At 42.6% G+C, this 22,398-nt stretch overlaps 2 protein-coding genes across 8 annotated transcripts in view; one reads left to right on the top strand and one right to left on the bottom strand.

Annotated features, from left to right (window-relative positions):
- Window positions 1–9,243, top strand: part of BOC (BOC cell adhesion associated, oncogene regulated) — a 76,890-nt gene extending 67,647 nt beyond the window's left edge. For 3 of the 6 annotated variants that reach the window (XM_083438293.1, XM_083438294.1, XM_083438292.1), the window contains 8 exons: window positions 382–563; window positions 2,467–2,572; window positions 3,585–3,707; window positions 4,431–4,652; window positions 5,058–5,284; window positions 6,385–6,455; window positions 7,526–7,716; window positions 8,571–9,243. In XM_083438293.1, coding sequence (XP_083294419.1) covers window positions 382–563; window positions 2,467–2,572; window positions 3,585–3,707; window positions 4,431–4,652; window positions 5,058–5,284; window positions 6,385–6,455; window positions 7,526–7,716; window positions 8,571–8,752 — 1,304 coding nt within the window. In that variant the 3' untranslated portion in view covers window positions 8,753–9,243. The remainder of the gene's footprint in view (window positions 1–381; window positions 564–2,466; window positions 2,573–3,584; window positions 3,708–4,430; window positions 4,653–5,057; window positions 5,285–6,384; window positions 6,456–7,525; window positions 7,717–8,570) is intronic. The other 3 variants (XM_083438296.1, XM_083438297.1, XM_083438295.1) reach the window with 1 other exon arrangement.
- A 491-nt stretch (window positions 9,244–9,734) lies between these two features.
- Window positions 9,735–22,398, bottom strand: part of CFAP44 (cilia and flagella associated protein 44) — a 39,250-nt gene continuing 26,586 nt past the window's right edge. Inside the window, exons 25-35 of one of the 2 annotated variants that reach the window (XM_083438196.1) lie at window positions 21,336–21,513; window positions 19,956–20,474; window positions 19,028–19,231; window positions 18,357–18,552; window positions 17,859–17,969; window positions 16,306–16,436; window positions 15,877–15,993; window positions 14,562–14,763; window positions 12,828–12,988; window positions 10,938–11,072; window positions 9,735–10,555 (exon numbers count right to left, since the gene is read on the bottom strand). In XM_083438196.1, coding sequence (XP_083294322.1) covers window positions 10,370–10,555; window positions 10,938–11,072; window positions 12,828–12,988; window positions 14,562–14,763; window positions 15,877–15,993; window positions 16,306–16,436; window positions 17,859–17,969; window positions 18,357–18,552; window positions 19,028–19,231; window positions 19,956–20,474; window positions 21,336–21,513 — 2,140 coding nt within the window. In that variant the 3' untranslated portion in view covers window positions 9,735–10,369. Of the gene's footprint in view, window positions 10,556–10,936; window positions 11,073–12,827; window positions 12,989–14,561; window positions 14,764–15,876; window positions 15,994–16,305; window positions 16,437–17,858; window positions 17,970–18,356; window positions 18,553–19,027; window positions 19,232–19,955; window positions 20,475–21,335; window positions 21,514–22,398 lie in introns of those variants that run through there. The other variant, XM_083438197.1, reaches the window with a different exon arrangement.

Below are 22,398 nucleotides of genomic sequence, written 5' to 3'. Positions count from 1 at the left end.
AGCAGCTTTTCGTGCAAAGACAAAAGCCATAGACCAACTGTTCTTTACACTTGTTGGCATCTAGCATGTACATTAGCACTCAGTCTCTTCTGTGCATCTGAAGTAAGGTAGCAAATGTGATCTCTTGACCATTCAGACCAGGTTAAAAAAACACCTGAACCTTTTAAAAAGCAGTCATTGTCTGGGGCAGCAAGATTAGACTTTTGCTGCTATTTTGTTTCTTAGTTCATTAGGTCAGGAAACACCATCTCTGAAGTATGTCATTTTGCCACCTGCTAATGTGGAATGTCTGAGTTTTCAGGAAGAGATGAACAAGGAAAATACCAAGGTCAGAGGTCTGCTCACCTTTCTCCTGCATTGTTTCTCCATTCCATATTCTAGGCACATCCTACAAATTTCGAGTGCGAGCATTGAACATACTGGGGGAGAGCGAGCCAAGTGCTCCATCTAAACCACATGTGGTATCGGGCTACAGCAACCGTGTATATGAGCGCCCTGTCACAGGGCCATACATCACCTTCACGGATGCCATCAATGAGACCACCATCATGCTGAAGTGGATGGTAAGCAGGGGAGGCAGGAGCTGGGACCAGAATTCAAAAGATGGGACAGGAATTTTTTTCATCTGTAGCAAAATGTGCTCAGTAAAATTGCACAGGATTTCTTATTATTTCTGTTAACACTGCTGATACTAACTAGTGCCAAATTTTAATTATCACTACCTTAAGTTTCTCTGTTGCTTCCCTTCTTCTACTCTATTGTGCTGGGCACTTATAGTGTTACTGTTCTGTGTTTCAACACTCAAGCACACATTTGATTTTATTGACTTTGTGGCTTAGATCATTTGTGTTCATTGCATTTCAGTTAAAAGTTCCATAAATGAGCAGTATTATTGCTCTCATATATAGCCACCCATCACATGTAGCACTTTCCAGCCTCTGCAAAGTCCACATATAGCTTTAATATTGGCATTCATTTTGAAACAGAGGTTCTCAAACTTCTACAGAGTAGTCTCCTTTGGCTAAAGAAAAATAGACAATGCACTATCTGAAACACAAATATGTGCCTTTCTTTATAGCTTGTACATTTTTCCCCAGTTTGTAGCGATTGTGGGAAAGTTTCCCATTATTTCTCCTGTTCTCCTACTGCAATATCCTATGCCTGGGAATAGTCAGTGTTAAAAATGTTTTAAAAAGTTATCCAACTGCTTATTGCTAGTAGATTCTCATGCATCAGCCCCAAATCGTCTCTATTTTCCTGCCTGTGGGAAAATCCATTGCAAACAATGGATTCTGAGTGGTTAATATGAACACAACAGCAGGAATAAGGAATGAGTAGGCAAATGATGGGTACATAGAAAAGGGGAAGAGTAGAAAGAGGTCCCCTTTTTTATGTAGCTTAATGGTAGAACACTTGCCTGGTAGTTTGCATGCATATATGACAGTCTCTGGGTAAATCCCTGATATCATCCACTAATGATTTCAAGTCGCAGGGCTAGGAAATAAAACTGCTAGTGATATACTGCCAATTAGTATTGACTGTACTGGGCTTGATGTATCTCTGCTCATATGCAGTACAAAATGAGTAGTGAGCTGAAGATTGACAGTGAGAAATAGTGGCCTGCTTTAAGACCATGTATCTGCCCTACAGTTTTGAGAACTCCTGCTTTAACCAAACAAGACAGCAATTGGTTGTAAGCACAAATTGCTGGATATTTCCCCCCATATCTTCCACTAGAGAGATGACATACCCAGCAACTTGTCCCTAGGGCCATAAAGTGGTGAAAGTAGGAGTTCTATCACAGTGATAATTATAGTGCTATCATATCCTGTGCTATCATAATGGATTTTTTAAACTCTTTTCCTCACCTGCCAAATAATAGTGTTCAGGGCTGAAAGAACAAGATATATAGTTCAATTCATCATATGATGAGAGAGAACATCAAAGTGTAACTTGTGCAAAATATTTAAGCCTTGGGTTCAGCTTTACTGAGGATCGCAATACTGAAGCTGCATAATGCCCTATTCCTTAAAAAGCCTTCACAAATACATTTTGCACCTGGCTCCACTCATTACCATTATTTTGCCGTTGTCAGATCTTGGTGTTCCAATACACACTGAAATAAATCCCACAATCCAGAAGTCTGCCCAGTCCTGCCTTATTCTCTGCCTCTGCGATGAACACCAACACTTTTGTGGTGTAGTGGTTAAGAGCGGTGGACTCATAATCTGGTGAACTGGGTTTGATTCCCTGCTCCTCCACATGCAGCTGCTGGGTGACCTTGGGCCAGTCACACTTCTCTGAAGTCTCAGCCTCACTCACCTCACAGAGTGTTTGTTGTGGGGGAGGAAGGGAAAGGAGAATGTGAGCCGCTTTGAGACTCCTTCGGGTAGTGATAAAGTGGGATATCAAATCCAAACTCTTCTTCTTCTTTTGTTAATTTCTGCCTTTTGCTCCTTTCTATAGTACATTTCAGCCAGCAATAACAATACTCCAATTCACGGTTTTTACATCTATTATCGACCAACTGACAGTGACAATGACAGTGATTACAAGAGGGATACGGTAGAAGGTAAGGATACATCAGCTGGTTGGATCCCAAATGTTAATTGCCCCAAATAGTCTACTGAGGGCTTATCCACACTTAGCTTTTCTGTCCTTTTCCCAGGCACAGTCTGCACTTTAAAGCTCCATATCCAAGTGCCCTTTTTTACCCTGGAGCTTTCCTCATGAAAACTCGCTCTTTAAAGCTGAATTCGGAGCAAATGCCAATCTGCGTAAAACCCAAATCGCCATTTGTTGCACTCCAACTTTAAAGAGCAACTTTTTGCAAGGAAACCTCTGGGATAAAAAAAAAGAAAAGAGTGTTCTGAGTCCCCCACTGCAAAGTATTTATATGAAAAGGGCTTCTCAGTTGAAGCTGTCTGGGTTGCTGTGAAGATAAAAATGAGATAGGGAGCCATTGAGCTCCTTGGAACAACAGAAGGATGTAAATATAATAAACAAATCATTTTCGTTGAGAGGAAAGGCCTCTTGGCTGGGTGGTGTGAAGATTCAGCTACTGTACTTCTGACTAGTCACAGCGATACAGAAGCCCTTTCACTACTATGTCCCCCTCCCTGAGAGGTTCAGAGGGTGGCAACACAAGAAGGGGCCTTTCCTGTGGTAGCTCCCCAACTGTGGAATGCTCTCCCCAGAGAGGCTCGCCTGGCACCTTCATTACATGTCTTTAGGCACCAGGCAAAAGCATTCCTCTTCTCTTCAACCAGGCCTTTGACTATTAAATAATCTATGAGTTGTTATTATGATTGCTTTATTATGCTGTCTATTGTTATGATTTTTATTATTGGTGATCTGAAATGTGTTGTTAAAGTTGTACACCACACTGGGATCTTTTGATAAAGGGTGGTATATAAATTGAAATAATAATAATAGGCATTTCCCAGCAAGTGTGGGGGGAAATTTGTGTTTGCTGTTAACTGTCCCATGTCTATATTGCTGTGTGATAATACAGTGATCCGTTTATGGCATTGGGATAGAATAAAAGGAAAGTGACACTTGTGTGTATGTTGCTTCCTATTCAGGTGACCGGTACTGGCATTCTATCAGCCACCTCCAGCCAGAGACTTCATATGACATTAAGATGCAGTGCTTCAACGAGGGTGGGGAGAGTGAATTCAGTAATGTGATGATGTGTGAAACCAAAGGTAACTAGTCCAGCGCTATATTCAGGTGTCTCAGATGCTCCTCCTCCACTTTGCAATATGAATAAGCTTGTGAAGAGATCAGGAAGTTTAGAAATATATTATCCATGGGTGATTGTAAGATACATGTGAGAAATTGATAAGGAGAGCAAATAATATGAAACTAAGGAAAGGGAGGAGTTCTGGTGATAAAAATCCATTCATTAACTGCAGAATTTGAAGGCTAGGTATAAGTCCCCCCATTGGTGAAAAAAGTGACTCAACTGGATATTATGCAGTAAGTCAGGAGTGGGGAACCTTTTTCCTCCCATTCCCTTCTGAGCCAACTTATGGAGGCCATGTGCCAGCATTGGGCAGAGCAAGAGGCAAAAATGGGCTGAGCAATGAATCCAAACTAGGTTCATAAACTATGAAGAAGCTGCAATATGTGGAGGCTGCCTTGCACCTTCGCTACATATTTTTAGGTGCTAGGAAAAACACCTCTCTTTTCTCAGGCCTTTGATTGCTTAAACAGGCTATGGCCTTTTAAATCGGGGCGGGAGTATTTTGTTTATTACTACGTTGTGCATTTTTATGTGATCCTTGGATGAAGGATGGTATAGAAATTTAATATAATAATAATAATAATAATAATAATACATTGAGAGAACCATGTTGAGACTGAAAAATTGGGGTGGGCATGGAGGCTGTGTAAAGATCTTAACTATGCTTTTCTTTCTCTTGAAGCTCGCAAATCTGCAGGCATGCCTGGTCACCTCCCACCATCTACAGTATCTACGATACATCACCCCCCACCCAACAGTGGCCATAATTTCTTAGGGGCAGGGGCCATGGTGGCTCGCTCCAGTGATCTGCCATACTTGATTGTAGGGGTGGTGCTGGGCTCCATCGTTCTCATCATTGTGGCATTCATTCCATTTTGCCTTTGGAGGGCTTGGTCCAAGCAGAGTAAGTGACTTTAACAAAAGGTACCTGTAACTCTGAAACAAAGGGCACACACACAACTTTGGAGGTTATGGGCTATAATTAGGGAAACCAACCCAATTTCATGATATTCCTATTCACAGGAAATGTTGCGTGAATAACTCGTCCTCAAATAACTTCACATGTGCATGCGATTAAATTCTGACTTCCCAAAGTCATTTCATGAACATAACTGTCTGAATTGGCTCTGTGGCCTTCAAAAGCCCACTCATAACCAAGGCCCAAAGATATTCTATACTGTACTCAGAATGTTTTTTCCTGTTTCTTTGTCTTCCCCAATGGCTATGTCTGCAGTGTTTCCAGTTATAGCAGCAGCTCATGTTATGTCTGTGTTCAGTCTTTAACATGTATATTATTTTGTCATTTCAGAGCAGAGCATAGATCTGGGTTTTCCTGGTGCAGGGCTGCTGGTGTCCTCTTGCCAGTACACCATGGTGCCCCTGCAAGGGGTCTCCACTCCTCGAGCTAATGGGCTGCGCTATGCAAATGGCGTGCATCTGCCAGCACACCAGGGAGCCAATGGCCATTTCCCCTCAGCTACAATTGGATATCCCAATGCAAAGTCACAGGATTACAGCCCAGATGAGGTTCAACAGGTAAATTTATTTAGCAACAGCAGGGGGTGTTGAGTGACTTCTTTATCTCCTTGCCCTGAATAATGGCTCATTGCAGCGCCCAATGCCTAGTGTTCTGTTTCTGCCTCAGGAGGCAGAAGAGGAAGGAAAATGCTTTGCCAGAAACTTCAGTTCCCAGACTAAAATTTATTTAGAGATTATATACCCTGCTGACTAACCAAAGTTTTCAGCTTAATTTACAATATATTTAAAATGCAATAAATTATGGCAGGGCAGCTATACTATTTATATAAGCTTTCCCCTAGCATCCACTGTTCCAGTTGCCACTCTGCAGCTGAATCTTCACATTTGGAAATGGCGGCTGAATCAGCCAGATGTTAAGTTCCTCATACGCTACGGTTTCTTCATTGGACTGTTGCCAGTGTTCCTTACAACCACTGCCTCTGGGGGCAGATGCAAAGGTGTTAGAAGCCTTTCTCCCAGAATGTAAACCTGGAGAGGTCAGCCTTGTTTTTAGGTCTTTTGGACAAGCGGAAAATTTTGAACCTATAGATTCTGAATATGACAGAATAAATAGCATTTGAGCATCTAACTGGTTATTAATGAACATTTTAAAGCATCACATCCTTTAAAATGCAGTTCATAAATTCCCCACAGCCACAGAAACAGGTTTCAGAAGCCATTTGTATGCAAAGATCCAGAGAAGCAGTACAGTCATACCTCAGGTTAAAGTAGCTTCGGGTTGAGCGTTTTCGGGTTGTGTTACTTCTGGGTTTTGCTGCTCGCACATGCGCAGATGCTCAAAATGACGTCACGCGCATGTGCAGACATGGCGAATTGTAGCACGCGCAGACGCAGGTTGTGTTCTCTTCAGGATGTGAACAGGGCTCCAGAACGGACCCCGTTCACATCCAGAGGTACCACTGTAATCCTATGGTTCTGGGTCAATGTAGAGTCCAGTTCCCTAAAGCAGCTCAATTTTTATAATCCTAGAAGCAGTAATGGTTCTTAATATCTAAAGCTGAACTCTTTTGGCATAATCCCATGCCTTGGCTTTGGAATCTAGACTCTTTAATTATCTTCTAGATTTTTCTTTTTCTAATTAATTTTTTTATTCTCAGCAGAATGGAACCAATGCGTTTCTGCAGGGGAGGGTGCTGCAAAATGGAAATATTCCAGCTGAACACCAGAGGTATGACTCTAGCCATCAGGCTTCATGTGTAATGGCAATATAATGTCACAGAAATAATGGAAACACCTCTTATGTCAGCATGTCTCGTACCTACGGGACCGCCTCTCCTGGTATGTCCCACAGAGGAACTTACGGTCTTCAAACAAAAACATCTTGAAGATCCCAGGCCACAGAGAGGTTAGGCTGGCCTCAACCAGAGCCAGGGCTTTTTCGGCTGTAGCTCCGATCTGGTGGAACGCTCTGTCACAAGAGACCAGGGCCCTGCGGGACTTGACATCTTTCCGCAGGGCCTGCAAGACAGCTGTTCCAGCAGCCCTTTGGCCAGGACACAGCCTGATTCCCTCCTTTGGCAATCCTCACAGAATAAAATTTATTATTATTATTTCTGTCATGCAAGATTATTTTCATTAGGGCCGTAAAAAATCAAAGCTCATACCACGTTTTGTTCAGCAATCTGTTCCCTTAAAGTTTTATAGAAGTGAAATCGGAAGTCCTTTAATTTCATGGTACTGATGGCACAGTAGGACTGATTCACTAATTGCTTTTAAACTGAGGCAGACAAAACAAATGTATTTTATGGTAGCAGGCCTGTGTGTGTGTATAGGCTCACTGCAGATTAAAGAACATCTCAGAATCAGATTAATGATCTAATAGGTAATTATCCAAACATGTCTCAGCAATTTAGTGAGATATAGCCCCACAATTCTTCTCTCCTGCCTTCGTCATAGCTCATGATCGTTACCCCACCTAGTTAACCGTACCTTAACCCACCAAAATCAATCACCTATCATACCTAGTCACTGTCTGCTCCAAAATACATGGCAACCTCATCCTCTTGATAACCTCTGTGAAATGTAATGCTCAGTAATCACAACACAATTGAAATTGCATGCTATATTGTTATGTGAGATTATATCCTACTGGAACCTAGAACAATGAGCATGGAAATGAACGTATGAACTCTGCCAAACTGTGTCCTTTTTGTTTCTTCAATTAATTTGTATATGAGGAAGTTAATCAGAGGATAATTGAAGATGATGTCCTCAAACTGCTTTTTCTCTGCAACTTAGGTCACCTAGTCCTGGACCAGATCAGAATTCTTTTCTCTATGGGCTTCCAGATGACTCCACACACCAGCTGCTTCAGCAACATGACAATTGCCATCATCGTGAACAATACCTTGACCTGTGTCACTCTGTGCCGCAAGGCAAAATGGGCAACTCCACTAAGGAAATCATGAAGGATCCTGTCTTCCATACAGGTCAGTGGGACATAAACCATAAAAGGAGATTTTTGCTGCTGTTGCTTGCTATGCATTAACCTTTGGAGGAAAGTTGCTGCTTTCTAAATCTAGGGCAGGACCTTGATGTGAAAAGCAGAGAGAATGGTAGGCATGGACTTTCTATTCAGTTAAAGTTCTGCATTATTTGCAAGTTATATATGGTGGCATATACAGAAACTAATGTTCAAGCATTTGAAATATACGGCCTAGAAAGATAGAGCCAATAGATCCAACTGGAGCATATTCAACTTTTCAATGACATTGCTGTGCCTCCAACCCAAAACTGCACGCATCTATATCAATTTCAGTAAATGTCAGAGAGTGAATTTTGATTTGGAAAATGTCAAGTATTTTATACTAATGCAGGCTTCTTTCACACAATCATTTTTGTGTTACTGTCACAGAAATGACTGCATGAAATAACAGTGTAGCTCAGGCCTGAAATGTCAAAAACAATTACCAAAGGCTTACTTGGCATTAACTGATATGCCTTTTGCTGGCAAATGGAATAAATCAGAGTAGAAACTTGTCATTAATTGGTGATATTTGAGAATTTATCAGTAATTGGCAGAATTTGCAGACATTTTCCACTGGCATCACTTTTACTAGAAACTCCTAGCATTTCAGTATATGTCACTTCATTTTTTAATATTTTCAGTAATACAATCATAGCTTGCTATCTGACAAATTGTAGTAACCCTTCTGGAAGATCTCCAGAGCAGGGATTTAAGCTCTTTTGGTGGATTTTCATAGTGAATTCCTTTCAAAGTGTTTTGAAGAATAGTGGTATCTGACCAAGGCCACACTTTCATTGTCCTTCCTTGTCTTCCCAGATTCTGCCTGCTGCCTTGGTCTAGTACCAGTTGAAGACGTAGAGAGGACAGATTTCTGCCAAGATGAACGGCAAGTGTGGCCCCCAAACACAGGGGACACTTGTTTGGCCGGAAGCACAGAGAAGCATCTGAACAGCCTGCCACTGCATGTTCCCTTAGAGACACTTCCTGGCACCAGTTAGGGAACTAATTGCCTTACAAAGACTATTCTAAACAGAAAAAGGGTTATTTATTTTTGTATTACATCTCTATTTATATATTTATGCACTTGTAAATAGATGTGTATCTGCCTTCTATAATTACGCTGAAAGAAATGGCATCATGCGCAAGAGGTGATAAACTGAGGCAACAGCATGTACTTCCATCAGATCACGACTTGGAAAGGGCAGCTTCCCACTCTCAGCGACAGAATAAGCACAAGGGCAAGAGCTGCATTCTCCAGCTGCAAGAAGGTGTCTCTAAATGGTGAGATTATGGGAAAGGGTCTTTACTTGCCTCCCAGCAGGAGGAATCTCATTGCAGAATGCCAAAGGAAAACAGATATAAAGTAGGTACCATATTTATCTGCATTAACAAGCAATATATACAAGCACAGATTCTGTGATAGTGTGCCTATATAATGAAACCAATGCCATGCTTCATCAAGTAAATAAAGACTGTTTCTTCCCTTTGACTGAACTTTATTTAGGTTCCTTATACTTAGGTAAAGCCTCCTTTCCTCATGTTACAGTCCCCTTAGCATTCATTTTTCACCAAACAGACACCTCATTAAGGTAATGGACACTAAGGAAGAAAGTTTAGCACTCAAAATGAAACATTTTAAGCTTCTGGTTTCAGTGCAAATTTAGGGGTATTAATGTGATCAGCTTCTAGTCTATAGGAAGATGAGTCATCTAGGACATGGTTTTTACCTATAACCATTTCATTAAGCATCATGAATATCTACTGGAGCAGACGGAGACCTTTTATTTCTTAGTAATAGCTTCCCTTTGAAGTCAGAGTCTGGCACAGAAATGTTTTTAAAAGTAAATCAATCAATGCTAGACATACACACCCCGGTATATATAAAAAGCTGAGAATGCTTCAAATAATGTGCTTGCTGAGTTCAGTACAAAGTATAAGGTGAACAGCTGCAGGGCTGAATGAGGACATCAGAACAATTGCTATATTGACTCAGATTTTATTGTCAATCTCTAAGTATTTATCAACAACACAATACCAGGTTGAAAGTACAGATATGGAGACACATCTGCATCAAGATACTAATTGCCCGATTAGGAGGACAAGTCTGCATATCCATTGTGCCTGATCTTGCATATAATTGGATCAGGAAGTAAAACATCTATTTGAAGACTTTAAGACAGCATAGTTAATTGTGCCCTCCAGATGTCGGCCTTCATCAACCCTGACCATTTGGCCAGGCTACCTGGGTTGACCAACACCATGTCCCCATGTGCCCAAAGCCAATGGTGTACTCTAAGTAAATGAGAGATAGATGGGGTTGCTACTATTTTCTTAATAGTGCCTCTTGTGCCTTTAACAGCCATATGAAAGACAAATTCAAGAGCTGCAACTTTCTCCCATCAATGTATCAAATCACTGAAGGCAAGGAAAAGTTTTAACATTCTGCCTGGCCTATGCTATTAAAAGGTCCAGAATTTCTGTCAAAAGGGGAAGAGCCTTAAGACCAGGACACATCATATGAAACTTAAATCTCAAGGGCTAGCTTGCTAATTATTCTCATGCAGTAAGACTGATATGCATAAAAAATGAGAACAAGGGAACGACATGAAAAGGATTTAATCCAGCATCCCACCTTGAGGATATCCAGGCTGAGATGGTGGAAAGATGCGGCCATCCTTCCTGCTTAGGAGAGTGATTTCTTCTTTCAGGACCTCAGCTTCTTGGGCTTGTAACTGGACCAATGCAATCAGCTTCTCCTTCTCCTCAATATCTGATTTGCGAGGCCCTTGGAATTCTGCTCCCTGAAGAAACAAAAGCCCAAAACTGCCCTCAATCACAGACGAAACAATTACTTATAGACTCCAGGTACAGAACACTTACAACACGTTTGACCGTAATGCTACCAAGGACCTCACTCCTTTCTGGATGTTGGGCAAATTACTTTCTCTGGTGATTGGCTTGTGTCATTCCTCTCACCCAATGTGATTTAAATGCAGGCACATATTCAATACAAGGAATAAACCACAGAGAAAATGTGGATCAGGTTATTGAACACAAACAACACCCTCCCTAGGTAGGACAGCAGCTAGTAGGGTCAGTTTACAGTTATAACCTCTAAAGCAGCCCGAGAAAAAAGTTTATTTGGCTTGCTAGTCAGGAACAAGTGATCAAAGCAGCACATACCAGGTTATTCTGTAGTGCGTCCAACTTAGTTTCAAGTGTCATCTTCTCCATACAAAATGTGTTCATTTGCTTCAGTTTGCCAGTATTTTCTTGCGTCACCATCATCAACTCTTGACGCAGGTCAACAATTTTATCCTGCAACAGAGCAAAGATTTGCTGGAGTGATAAAAATATGAAAGCAGAACTATGAGAATGCCATGGTCTGGGAGCTACAGAGCCAGAGTAGTAGCAGCCAACAGGTCAAAGAACAGCTGGGGGAGGATGGGGAGAAGAGGGACACATGGCTTGAAGAGCTGTTTAACCTTGGCTGTCATCAGTTTTTTTGCCTACTAACCGAAAACAAAAATCATCCCCATTAGCAGTTTTGAGTTAACAGGAGCATTGCCTTAGCAAAACTGGCTCCCACTGTCCTCTGGATCTCACTGCCCTGGATAAATTATTAGCCCTCCAGACATTAGTTGGGCTACCACACTCTACTTGTGCAAAGAAAATAACAGCAATAAGTAAGGAACCTTGCAAGTGCTTGTGATTACACTCGAATTACAAATCCTAGATTTGAGGGCTTGGAGTTTTGCATATAAACTCCGTCTCTCTTAATCTCTGCAGTAGAGGAGTTCCTGGGTTAGCAACTCACCAGGTTTCTGATTAGTTCCAACAAACCTCATTCAATGCCACAAAAAACCTGTTGGCATCTGATAACGAGGAGGAAATGTGTTTCTGCAAACACCATGAACATGTTACAGACCTTGCAATTTTAAACGGTTGTCAGCTACCCTCCTGAGTGTTGCACAGGCAGCAGAAGGCAGGACCAAAATCTTTTTATACATAATAAAATACTGTGCTGGGCTCTTGCCAGCAGGTTGGAAGTAAAGGTCCTTCATTTTTCTGGGTGTTCTTTAAAAAAACAACCTCCCCACTCACCAGAAACAAGGGGAGTGAAATAACTGGGACTGAGCTACACCCCTCGAGCTGGCTTAGTTCAATATCCTGTATGAGGGTATCTTGGGGGGACCTCACATCACAGCCTTCGTCATGTCTATTCAGGGCATGCTGCCAATCCACCCCTGACATAACCCCTACTGATCTTGGAGCTGACACTGGTGGGCCAGGACTGCAGAAAGGGGAATTAAACATTGGATAGCTCTCTCCGACTTCAGGGCAGGAGATCCAGTGCTTCCTATGGCCCTTGTGATCCCCTATCAGGGGCCAAAGATGGTGGGCTAAATTATATATTGAAAGTGGTTTGGTGTGGAGAGGGTAGTTTTGTCTCAGTCTTTGCACAGACGCACCGAAGTAAATTCTGCAGGCTTCCTAACAGAAAGGGCACAGTACCAAAATATAAGATAAACGATCCCTCCCTTTAAAGCTATCCCATTTTTTGAAAGAGTGTCCTGAATTGAGCTTCTGACGGATGATCTGATAAGACTTCAGGGTAAGGGTGTTCTACAGTTTTGGGACAGCAAGCAAGAATAATTCACTGCACATTCTTGTTCTCCTAAATTCTAGGATGGGTGGAATACATAGTAAAAAAAAAGGGGGGGGGTTATTAGATTATAGCAGTTATATGGTTCTGACATGCCAGGAAACATTTTCATAGCACTGCATACATGATTTTCCAGACTGAGCATTTGGATAACTAATATACCCTTCCTTTGTGTGATACTTGTCCAGGATATCTTGCTCCTTGCTTGACAAGTGTATCTTCTAAATAATGAAGATGCAATTACCACATTGCCTCCTGCCTCCTAACCAGTGTTTGCTCTTTCCTGACTAAAAGGCAATTTTCGTATAGGAAATCCTCATGTTATATGTCTATTATCCAGCCCTACCCCCTGATCACACTTGCAGGCCACCTGGCTGCATCACAATGTGATTTAGAACAAGTCTTACCTCCCATTTTCTTAATTCTGCTGCATGAGTTTGCTCTTTTTCCATCATCTTCATTTTGAGTTCTTCCAGATTTGTGTTAACTGAAAGAGTCTGCAGGGCTTCCAAGTTCACTAATCGGCCAAATTTCAGCATCATCAGCTCATTGCATTTCTCTTCCAATCCTGCAAGATGAGTTTAAGGCCTTTGTGTTCTCCCTATTTTCCTTTTTTAAGATATGTATACCTACACACACAGAATACTACTGTGCATATTCAAAAATCCAATTCTAAACAGTGCAGCTCGCGGTAGCACAATCTGGGGGAGTGTGCAGGTAAATTAATTTGCATTGCAACAAAATGATGGATGACATGGCTTTGGAGAAGTTCTTCCCATCTCCAGAATACCACCAGAAAAGGTGGGTGTGGTTATTCTTTTTTGTACCAGATGTATGAGATACTTCAATCCTACCAGAATTTTAGCTGTTGCGATCTTTGCCACAAGAGCCATCCACAGGTCGTCTGCTGCACTCTCAAGAAGTCTTTATACCCAACCCTGTGCAGCAATAAGCCATCACTGGCACAGCAGCGGTGACAATAGCCTCTGAAGTGGCTCTGACATATGGTCCCAATGTTGGCACAGCATAACGTACAATCATACTGAGGAAAGGGTCTATTCCTATGCACTGCCAAGCAAGCTAAGCACTGTTTGGAAGGGTCATGTTCTCTTGCATATAACTGCCTGATGCCCTTCTTTAGGTATCCACACCCCACCAGAAATTAAGTGTGGTGTCCAGCTTATGGAATGCTCTCTGCATAGAAAATCACCTGGCACAAAACTTTCTGGCTTTAAAGACACTGGGCAAAGACTTTTTTATCAGCTCAGGCCATTTTAAATGGCGATACAGTGGTACATCAGGTTACATACGCTTCAGGTTACAGACTCCGCTAACCCAGAAATAGTACCTTGGGTTAAGAACTTTGCTTCAGGATGAGAACAGAAATTGTGCTCCGGCAGCACGGTGGCAGCAGGAGGCCCCATTAGTTAAAGTGATGCTTCGGGTTAAGAACAGTTTCAAGTTAAGTACGGACCTCCGGAACAAATTAAGTACCACTGTACTGTCATTTTTCTGTTTTAAGCTGCTCATCCTACCTGCTGTATAATTTTTTTTATTTTTGCAAAAAGAAAAAAAACCATCTTAATTTGTAAGATGCCTTGGAAGGCCATTTAAAAAAAAAATGAAAAGTAGGCTAGAAATGTTTTAAATAAAGGAAGAAACAAAGCAAGTTGAACAGTACAGAGGGTGAGGTCCACAAGGTTCTCAAGTGTTTTACTTCTCTAGATTCATTTCAGGTTCACAGCAATCCTTTAGGTTGCTTCACACATTAAGTTGGGGAAAATAAATATTTTCTCACATGGGCACACACCACAGGGAGGCATGGTCAACGGGGAGTTCTCAGTAGCACGCATTCATATTGCACATGTGTTTTACATTAGAATGCTACTTTTCCACTATGTACAATATGGATACACAGCAAATGTCTCTGTGCAACATTCAGCTCTCATTTTCAGAAGTAGGAATAGATACACATTTCTTCTGAAACTGAGGCTTTGTGCCAGTCCTTTCATTTGTAGAAAGAAGCTAAGGCACTTAGAGTATACCTTCCAAGCAATAATTGTCAGTCATGTGTGATATGCAGAGAGGAAAAGCCTTCACACACCATATAAAAAGAAACTGGAAACCCAGCATACACTCACGGTCAATCTTAAGCATCATGTCCCTCCTGTCTCGAATGAGCTGTTTGTGCTGCTGCCGGGCCTTCTTATAGAGTTCTCTCTGCTCTAGTTTCTCGTCCTGCAGCACCATGATCCTCTGCTGCAAGTTCACCAAAGACTGGTTGGTAAACACCAACGACTGCGAGAGGTCAGGGGGGATTTCTCCATTTGAGATATATTCCACCTGCCAGAAATAACCACAGACTTATAAACGTCTCTGGAGCAGAGTGTGTGGCATTGTTGCATCTATGAAATTCCTCAGAAGTACACATGGCACTCTTTACCCATGAGCTGTAACCCTCCAAGGCTACTTAGGAGCAATAGGGGCCCATGGTGGCAGGGGGAGCAATAGGCAGACAGCAACTCCTCACTGGATAAAACGTAATCCCCAGAGTCCCAGGTTTCCTTTTAAAAGAAAGGGTAAGTTTCTGGCATTTGCGGAGCCTGACACACAAGACAAGATGCACAGGCACCATTCTAATTGTTTTGTGATAAACTAACCAGTAGTGATGTATGGAAGTGAGAGCTAGACCATAAAGAAGGCTGATTGCCAAAGAATTGATGCTTTTGAATTATGGTGCTGGAGGAGACGCTTGAGAGTCCCATGGACTGCAAGAAGATCAAACCTATCCATTCTGAAGGAAATCAGCCCTGAGTGCTCACTGGAAGGACAGAACCTGAAGCCAAGGCTCCAATACTTTGGCCACCTCATGAGAAGAGAAGACTCCCTGGGAAAGGCCCTGATGTTGAAAATGATTGAGGGCACAAGGAGAAGAGGACGAGATGGTTGGACAGTGTTCTCGAAGCTATGCTGGTTTGACCAAACTGCAGGAGGCAGTGGAAGACAGGAGTGCCTGGCGTGCTCTGGTCCATGGGGTCATGAAGAGTCGGACATGACTAAACGACTAAACAACAACAAACCAGCTTCCACCTTTCAGTGTTTATCCAATGAATGAAGCCATAGCAATGATGGATGCTGAGGAGAGAGCCTAGTCAATGAGACAAAGAGAAGGCTAGAGTGAGACATGCTTTATACAGACCAGGAGTAGCCAATGTGGTGCCTTCCAGATGCTGTTGGATTACAGTTCCCTGAAGACCCTTGGTTTATTAGTCCAGCATCTGGAGGTGACCATGTTGGCTATCCCTGAGCTAGACTCTGGGCTTGCTTTTTAGTCTTTCCTGCTGGTCTTCCCTGCTGACCATAGAAAACAATTCAATGCCTACTGCAACTCATTGCAGAATATTTTGGTTATCAAGAAGTCAAAGTCGGAAACAGGAGCCGCGATTGATTTGTTACCTGGTGAAGTTTTAGAGGCACAACTACATAGAGCTCATTCAGTCTCTGCTGCTTCTCCCGCTGATAGGCCTCCAGTTCCCAGTCTGCTGCATCTAGGCTGGCTGCTACTACTTTCACCTTAAAAAATAAATAAAAAAATTAAAAATCCAAATTCAAGCAGCAAGACCTTGCCATGAAGTCCTAAATCAGAATGAAAGTGTGATGAATGAGAGTTGCAGGGTCCAATCCATCCATGGTTTCATCAAGAGTTGCTTCACATGATCCTTTTGGGATAGAGAAAAATGGGCTGAATCAGAAAGTGTTGCGGTTCTACCCTTGGCAAAGGACTCATGTGACGGGTTACCCGCCGTGGCCACATCCCTCAGCAAAACCAGGCACCCAGAAATGGCAGAATTCCTATTGGGTTGAACTGGAAAGAAGTCACTGTACCTTCTTGGCCAAGAAATCATAGTCTTTTCTGACATTTTCTACAGTTTTCTTTTCCTCCACCAAGGCCTCCTCAATGTCCAGCCGCTTCTCTCGGAGCTGGAGTGTGTTTTCAAAGAGTGCCTCGTCACAATCTGAGAAGAGGAAGAGTCCGGATTAAGCAACTGCTTTGACTATTTTTTATACGCTTTGGGTTTGAAGCTCCAGGTTGGGCAAATGATTCCTGCATTGCAAGGGGTTGGAGTGGATGACCTCATGCTCCTCTCCAACTCTACAATTCTGTGATTCTACGCACACCCCATGTACAGCACTGACAACCACCACCACCACCCCAGGAAACATAAGAATCTGCCTTATACAAAGACAGAGCATTGGTTCACCTAGCTCAGTATGACCAGCTCTGACTGGCGAAAGCTCTCCAGGGTTATAGACTTGGGGGATTCCCAGTTCCGCCTGTATTTTCCAGGAATGGAAGCAGAGCACACACAGAGAGATGCACACATCAGCAGATGTGCCAGTTCACCAGAGCAGGGTTATTCTCCCTGACAACAGCTGATTTGATTAGCAGTGTAATGTCAGAAGGTGGGATTTCTGAGATTGCAAGTTCTCCTCCAAGGTTCATGGAGACAGGTTACTCAGCAATATCTATGAGTAAATATGTTGATTCAGAAACTGATTTAGAAGAAGAGGAGTTTGGATTTGATATCCCGCCTTTCACTCCCTTTAAGGAGTCTCAAAGCGGCTAATATTCTCCTTTCCCTCTCCCACAACAAACACTCTGTGAGGTGAGTGGGGCTGAGAGACTTCAAAGAAGTGTGACTGGCCCAAGGTCACCCAGCAGCTGCATGTGGAGGAGCGGAGACGCAAACCCGGTTCCCCAGATTATGAATCTACCGATCTTAACCACTACACCACACTGGCTCCTGACAAATAGGAATGCATCAGCCCCAGTGTAACAGGCCTGTTTATAGGGGACTTGTGATAATGAATTACCTAAATCTGCATAAACAAAAATAGGTCACTTACAGTTTTTGTGAAGATTTACAAACCTATTTTTGAGAAATCAGTAGCGCGACATTATTGCTTCATACCATTAGATGGCAGCAAAGGGCTTAGACCAAAGTTTGAGCCACTAGGGATTCCTATACAGATAAGTAACACTTAGAAAATTAAAATTCAGTAAGAGTGTGAAATTCTTCCCTGGGGCTTCCCTGTCCTCTCGGGGAAAGACATCAAGGCTTCATATCATACATAAATTGGTATTTGTCTAGTGTTAACTCCTTCATATTGCTAACATACCAGCTACTATATTAGGAAAGCCATCCTAAAAATCCAGAGCTACTATATATATCATAAATATGAAGGAGGCTGAGCTTCTGGAATGTGGCCTGTTCTTGATATTCTAAAGTTTACATATAAGCAAAGCAGATAGAAGGAGATGGCCCAGACAGTAGCAACATTTCCTTAAATCTCAAGCAAATAATCTCTTTTCAAAGGCTGATACAGCCATCTCCAAAGATTAAATGAAACTTGGTATTAGCAGGAACATGACTTACTTTTTGGACAAACAGAGTCATCAAAGACTTCATCCTCAGATCCCGACTCTTCCTCATCACTCTCCAAACTAGACTCTTCATCGCTCTCTTCCTCACTCTCTTCATCTTCATCTGGAATAAGAAAGCGCCATTGTCACACAGAGAACTCCTGTTGAAGTAACACAGCCCAGAGAGCAAGCTCCTTCATCATGGGGGCCACCAGGGTAATATTCAGAGAACACAACGCAGCCATTAAAATGGCAAAAATAAGTGTCCAATACCAGCTGCTAGTCACTGATCAGGCCGCACAAAGCAATTTGCAGAACCAACAAAGCCAAGCCAACTCATAGGCTTCTGTTAGAGAGGACTAGATTGAGGCTAAGGCTGAGATTACGGGGTGAATACACTGAGCAGAGGCCACAAGGTGGGACACGCATAGTTTAGTTCTGCCTCCACAGCAATGTAGAATTTGGTCAAAAGGTATACGGGGCAACATCGACATGAAACAGTCTTTCCTACCTCCTTCGCCTTCCACTTCTTTCTTCTTAACACGCTTGATCCTCTTCTTTAGGACTTTAGTGAGGAAATTAGCAAATTTGTTGTTTTCCCCCAAAGACGCTTGGAAAGTGGCATATAGGATCTTCTCTCGTTCCTGAAGCTTTGCAATCTCTGCTTTCTTTTCCTCAATTTGCGCAAGATAGCTATTTAATTTGTGCTTCAAAGAAAGAAAAATAGCATTTAAACGCCACGTGAGCAGCAATGGACACAACTATTACAGTCTGCTTTGCTACTGGGATGCAAGGAGGACTTATCTGTAAGAGAGGAGAGAAGCACTTTTATCCCCTGCCTGAAGAGGCTCCTTGGCCAGCTACCTATAGGGCAGCCATCTGGGAAAATCATAGAATTGTAGAGTTGGAAGGAACCACAAAGGTCATCTAGTCTAAACCCCCTGCAGTGCAGGAATCTTTCACCCAATGTGGGGCTTGGACCCATGATCCTGAGATTAAGAGTCTTATGCTCTACCAACTAAGCTATCCTGCCTACAACTCCTTCCACCTGTGCACTTTTTGGGGAGCAGAAGTCTCCACTGATGAGGGCTGTCCCTATCACATCTAGAAAGGCCCTTTAAAACCAGCAGAGGAAGGTCTCTTATCAGGAACTGTACAAAGCCTTTTATATGCCATGCATACTTGCATTTCCTCCTCCTCACTGGAAAGGCTGTTGACACGTTCCTGGAGAATGTTCTCATGTTTCTCAAAGTTCTTCAGGAGAAGCAGCTCTTGAAACCAAGTGATGTGGCGTAGGTCAGCAGTTTTCATCATTATGTCCAGTTTCAGTTTTTGGTGACGAAGAAGGCGAAGCTCAGCATCAAAGGTAATCATGAGCTCATGAACCTGTAGAGAGTATTAAGTCAGAAGTAGCACTCAAAAAAGGAGTAGAAGAATAATGTCAACAATACTACTGTATTACATGAACAGTTTTAACTGTGCCTCATTACTAAATTAACAGTTCCCTGCAATATTGTTGTCATTCTAAAATAGTAATTAGTGAGGCTTTAGCTTTAGAACAGTCCGAAGCCATTTCCTTCCAAATTGACATTTGTCCAAAAAAAGGCAAGTATCAACCTAGGAATAAAGTTTTTCGCCTACTTCTGAAGCATGCATTCTGACTGGTGGCTGGATCAAGAGTATAAATCCTCCCAAGTTCACGCAGCTCACTGATGTGGGATTAAATCAGAGATTTGAACATGGAAATCCACAGAATTTTTCACAATTGCTGACATAGTTCAACTTTACTTTAGAAACTGGATAGGAACGTTACAATCATGATATGCTAAATAAAGGCTAAATACAAAATTCTCCTTGCTTTCAAATTATCATTAGCAGAAGTGGACCAGTTGCCTGACATATCAAAGTGTGAAAAGGCATTGATTCTGTAGTGTTTTTAAACCTAGATTTCATTGCATGTAGTTTCGGTACCGTTTTAAAAGCTATTTTTAGTTGGTTTGTGCAAATTAACTTGAGACCAATAGGAAAAGGGATCCACGAAGGAACAAATTTAAAAGACTTCACTTGGGAGCAGAGTACGCCCAGTCGGCTTTGAAATATTTTCACTTACCCTCTTGACCAAAACCTCTTGCATATAAATGTTCCGAATCTCCGCCCTCTTTTCGATTTCCAGTTCCAACTCTGTAGGCTCCACTGCCTCAAACTCAAAAGATTTGACTGTCTGTGCTGCAGTTCCAGATGCTATTTTCATCGATTTCAGACTTGTCGACCGCATGGCAACTTCTGTGTCCTTTATTGAAGGGGAACGGTAAAAGCCTCCTCCGAAACCCCCTAGACCTCCGCCCTCCGCTGAAGGAGCTATTGGCACCATGTCCTTGAGCCTGGCCCGCTCTTCCAGGTCATGTTTGAACTTCATGAGCATTTCAGTGTCATACTGGAACTGTTTCTCTGGAGTCTCTTCAGGAAGGAGTTGGGGAATTGGAGGAACAGGGACGTGTTTGGATGGGTGGAGAGATGATTGGATTTTTTTCAGTTCTTGCACCACACACTGGATCTCTTCAATAATAGCCACCTTGAGGTCTCGGAGGGACACGATCCATTTGTTCATTTCCAGCTTCTTATCGTGTATCTGAAAGGAGGAGGGTTAGAACAGGCTTGCATTGAGGAACTCGCATTACGTCAATATTCATGAACCCGTCCACCAAGACACTCTGCTTCCGCTCTTAGCACTACCTAAGCAAAATATTTTCAAAATGAGACTCCAATGTGAAACTGATGAATTGCAATTCATCAAAACACTCAACTCAAGCAATTTGGGTCTGAATAGCGACAAAAGTTTGCTTTCCAACTACAGATGTTCATTTGTTCATTTGCCAGAGTGATTATTTTATCATCTATAACTGCTGTTGTATAAAGTCGCCATATTTATTTTGTATACATTCTAACTCAAATTGAATTTTCACTATCTGTACACTTTGCATTCTATTTCTACCTGATCACATTGCTTACAACCTCCTCCCCATTTTCCTACTACTACATACCAATCCAGGCCTCAACTTCACACCTGGACTTTGGCCTGCCAGCTGTGGCTCCCTTCATCCAGTTTTCCATTTTCTTGCTCTCCATGATCAGGCAGCATTTAGTGGGAGGCTTTTTCCCTAAATATTTTTTGAACTTCTGCGGAACTCAGGCTTGCCCCAAGTCTGCTAAGACTTCTCTGTCTTGTGCATGGGTGATACAATTTGAAGTAAAGAAGCAATAGCACTCAGAGAACTAAATCAGGGATGGGATGATTTAAATAGCTTTTTAAAATTATGTTATGGTTTTATTTGTTTTTTAAACTTTTGAGTTCTTTCTTACAATCAAGTGGTATATACATTTTATGAAATCATGAAGAGAAAAGGTTTCTCTGCCTTCCAGTGCAAACGCTTAGGAGAGGACAGAGGGAATCACACAATCCAAAGGGGGGAGAGAAGCAGAATCTACTTACAGCCACTTCTAAAGATGCCAACTGATGAGTTTTCTTGTCAGCATTCATTCTCATGTGTTCAGGAATTTTGTAGTTAGTAGCCGTTTTCAGTTTGAAGTCCCCCATATTCTGTTGGGCCTCTTTGATATTTTCTACATCTTGGGGGTCCTCATAGTCGTCGCTTGGTTTGCTCTTGAATCTGACAAGCGTCGGTGAAGACAAAAGCTATCAGTCCAACAGGCAGCATCAACTCACTCACTTTATAGTGTTTCATTCATCAAAGAAGCTGCGGCTCTGTGAATGCCCAGCTCTCATCTCATGCGGAGGCAGCAGGAAACAGACTGAAACCTTTTTATACTGAAGGGAGGAAATACAAATGGCAACAGGGAAGAGTGCTGTCGTACTGAGCTCCTGCTTCCAGCCTCTCCATAGGCATCTGGTTCGTCTGTAAGATGTTCTAACTCCCCTTCCTACTAATTCACATGGAGGCATTACTGGAGAACAGACCTAGAAGAGGACTAAGCCCAGAGGGGATGGTTGGCACCAGCCTGACCCTTGCCAGGTCTGCTCTCCCAGTAAGCAAGTCTGTCTTTCTTGATGTAATTGCTACCTGCCTGCAAGTAAGAGGTTTGTGGATGGCGGCTAACAGATTGAGGTTGAATCCTGACAAGACAGAAGTACTGTTTTTGGGGGACAGGGGGCGGGCTGGTGTGGAGGACTCCCTGGTCCTGAATAGGGTAACTGTGCCCCTGAAGGACCAGGTGCGCAGCCTGGGAGTCATTTTGGACTCACAGCTGTCCATGGAGGCGCAGGTCAATTCTGTATCCAGGGCAGCTGTCTACCAACTCCACCTGGTACGCAGGCTGAGACCCTACCTGCCCGCGGACTGTCTCGCCAGAGTAGTGCATGCTCTAGTTATCTCCCGCTTGGACTACTGCAATGCACTCTACATGGGGCTACCTTTGAAGGTGACTCAGAAACTACAACTAATCCAGAATGCGGCAGCTAGACTGGTGACTGGGAGCGGCCGCCGAGACCACATAACACCGGTCTTGAAAGACCTACATTGGCTCCCAGTAAGTTT

This window comes from Podarcis tiliguerta, assembly GCF_965153285.1.
Source record: "Podarcis tiliguerta genome assembly, chromosome: 4".
Classification (NCBI taxonomy): Eukaryota; Metazoa; Chordata; class Lepidosauria; order Squamata; family Lacertidae; genus Podarcis; species Podarcis tiliguerta.
This window is presented reverse-complemented; position numbering and strand designations above follow the sequence as displayed.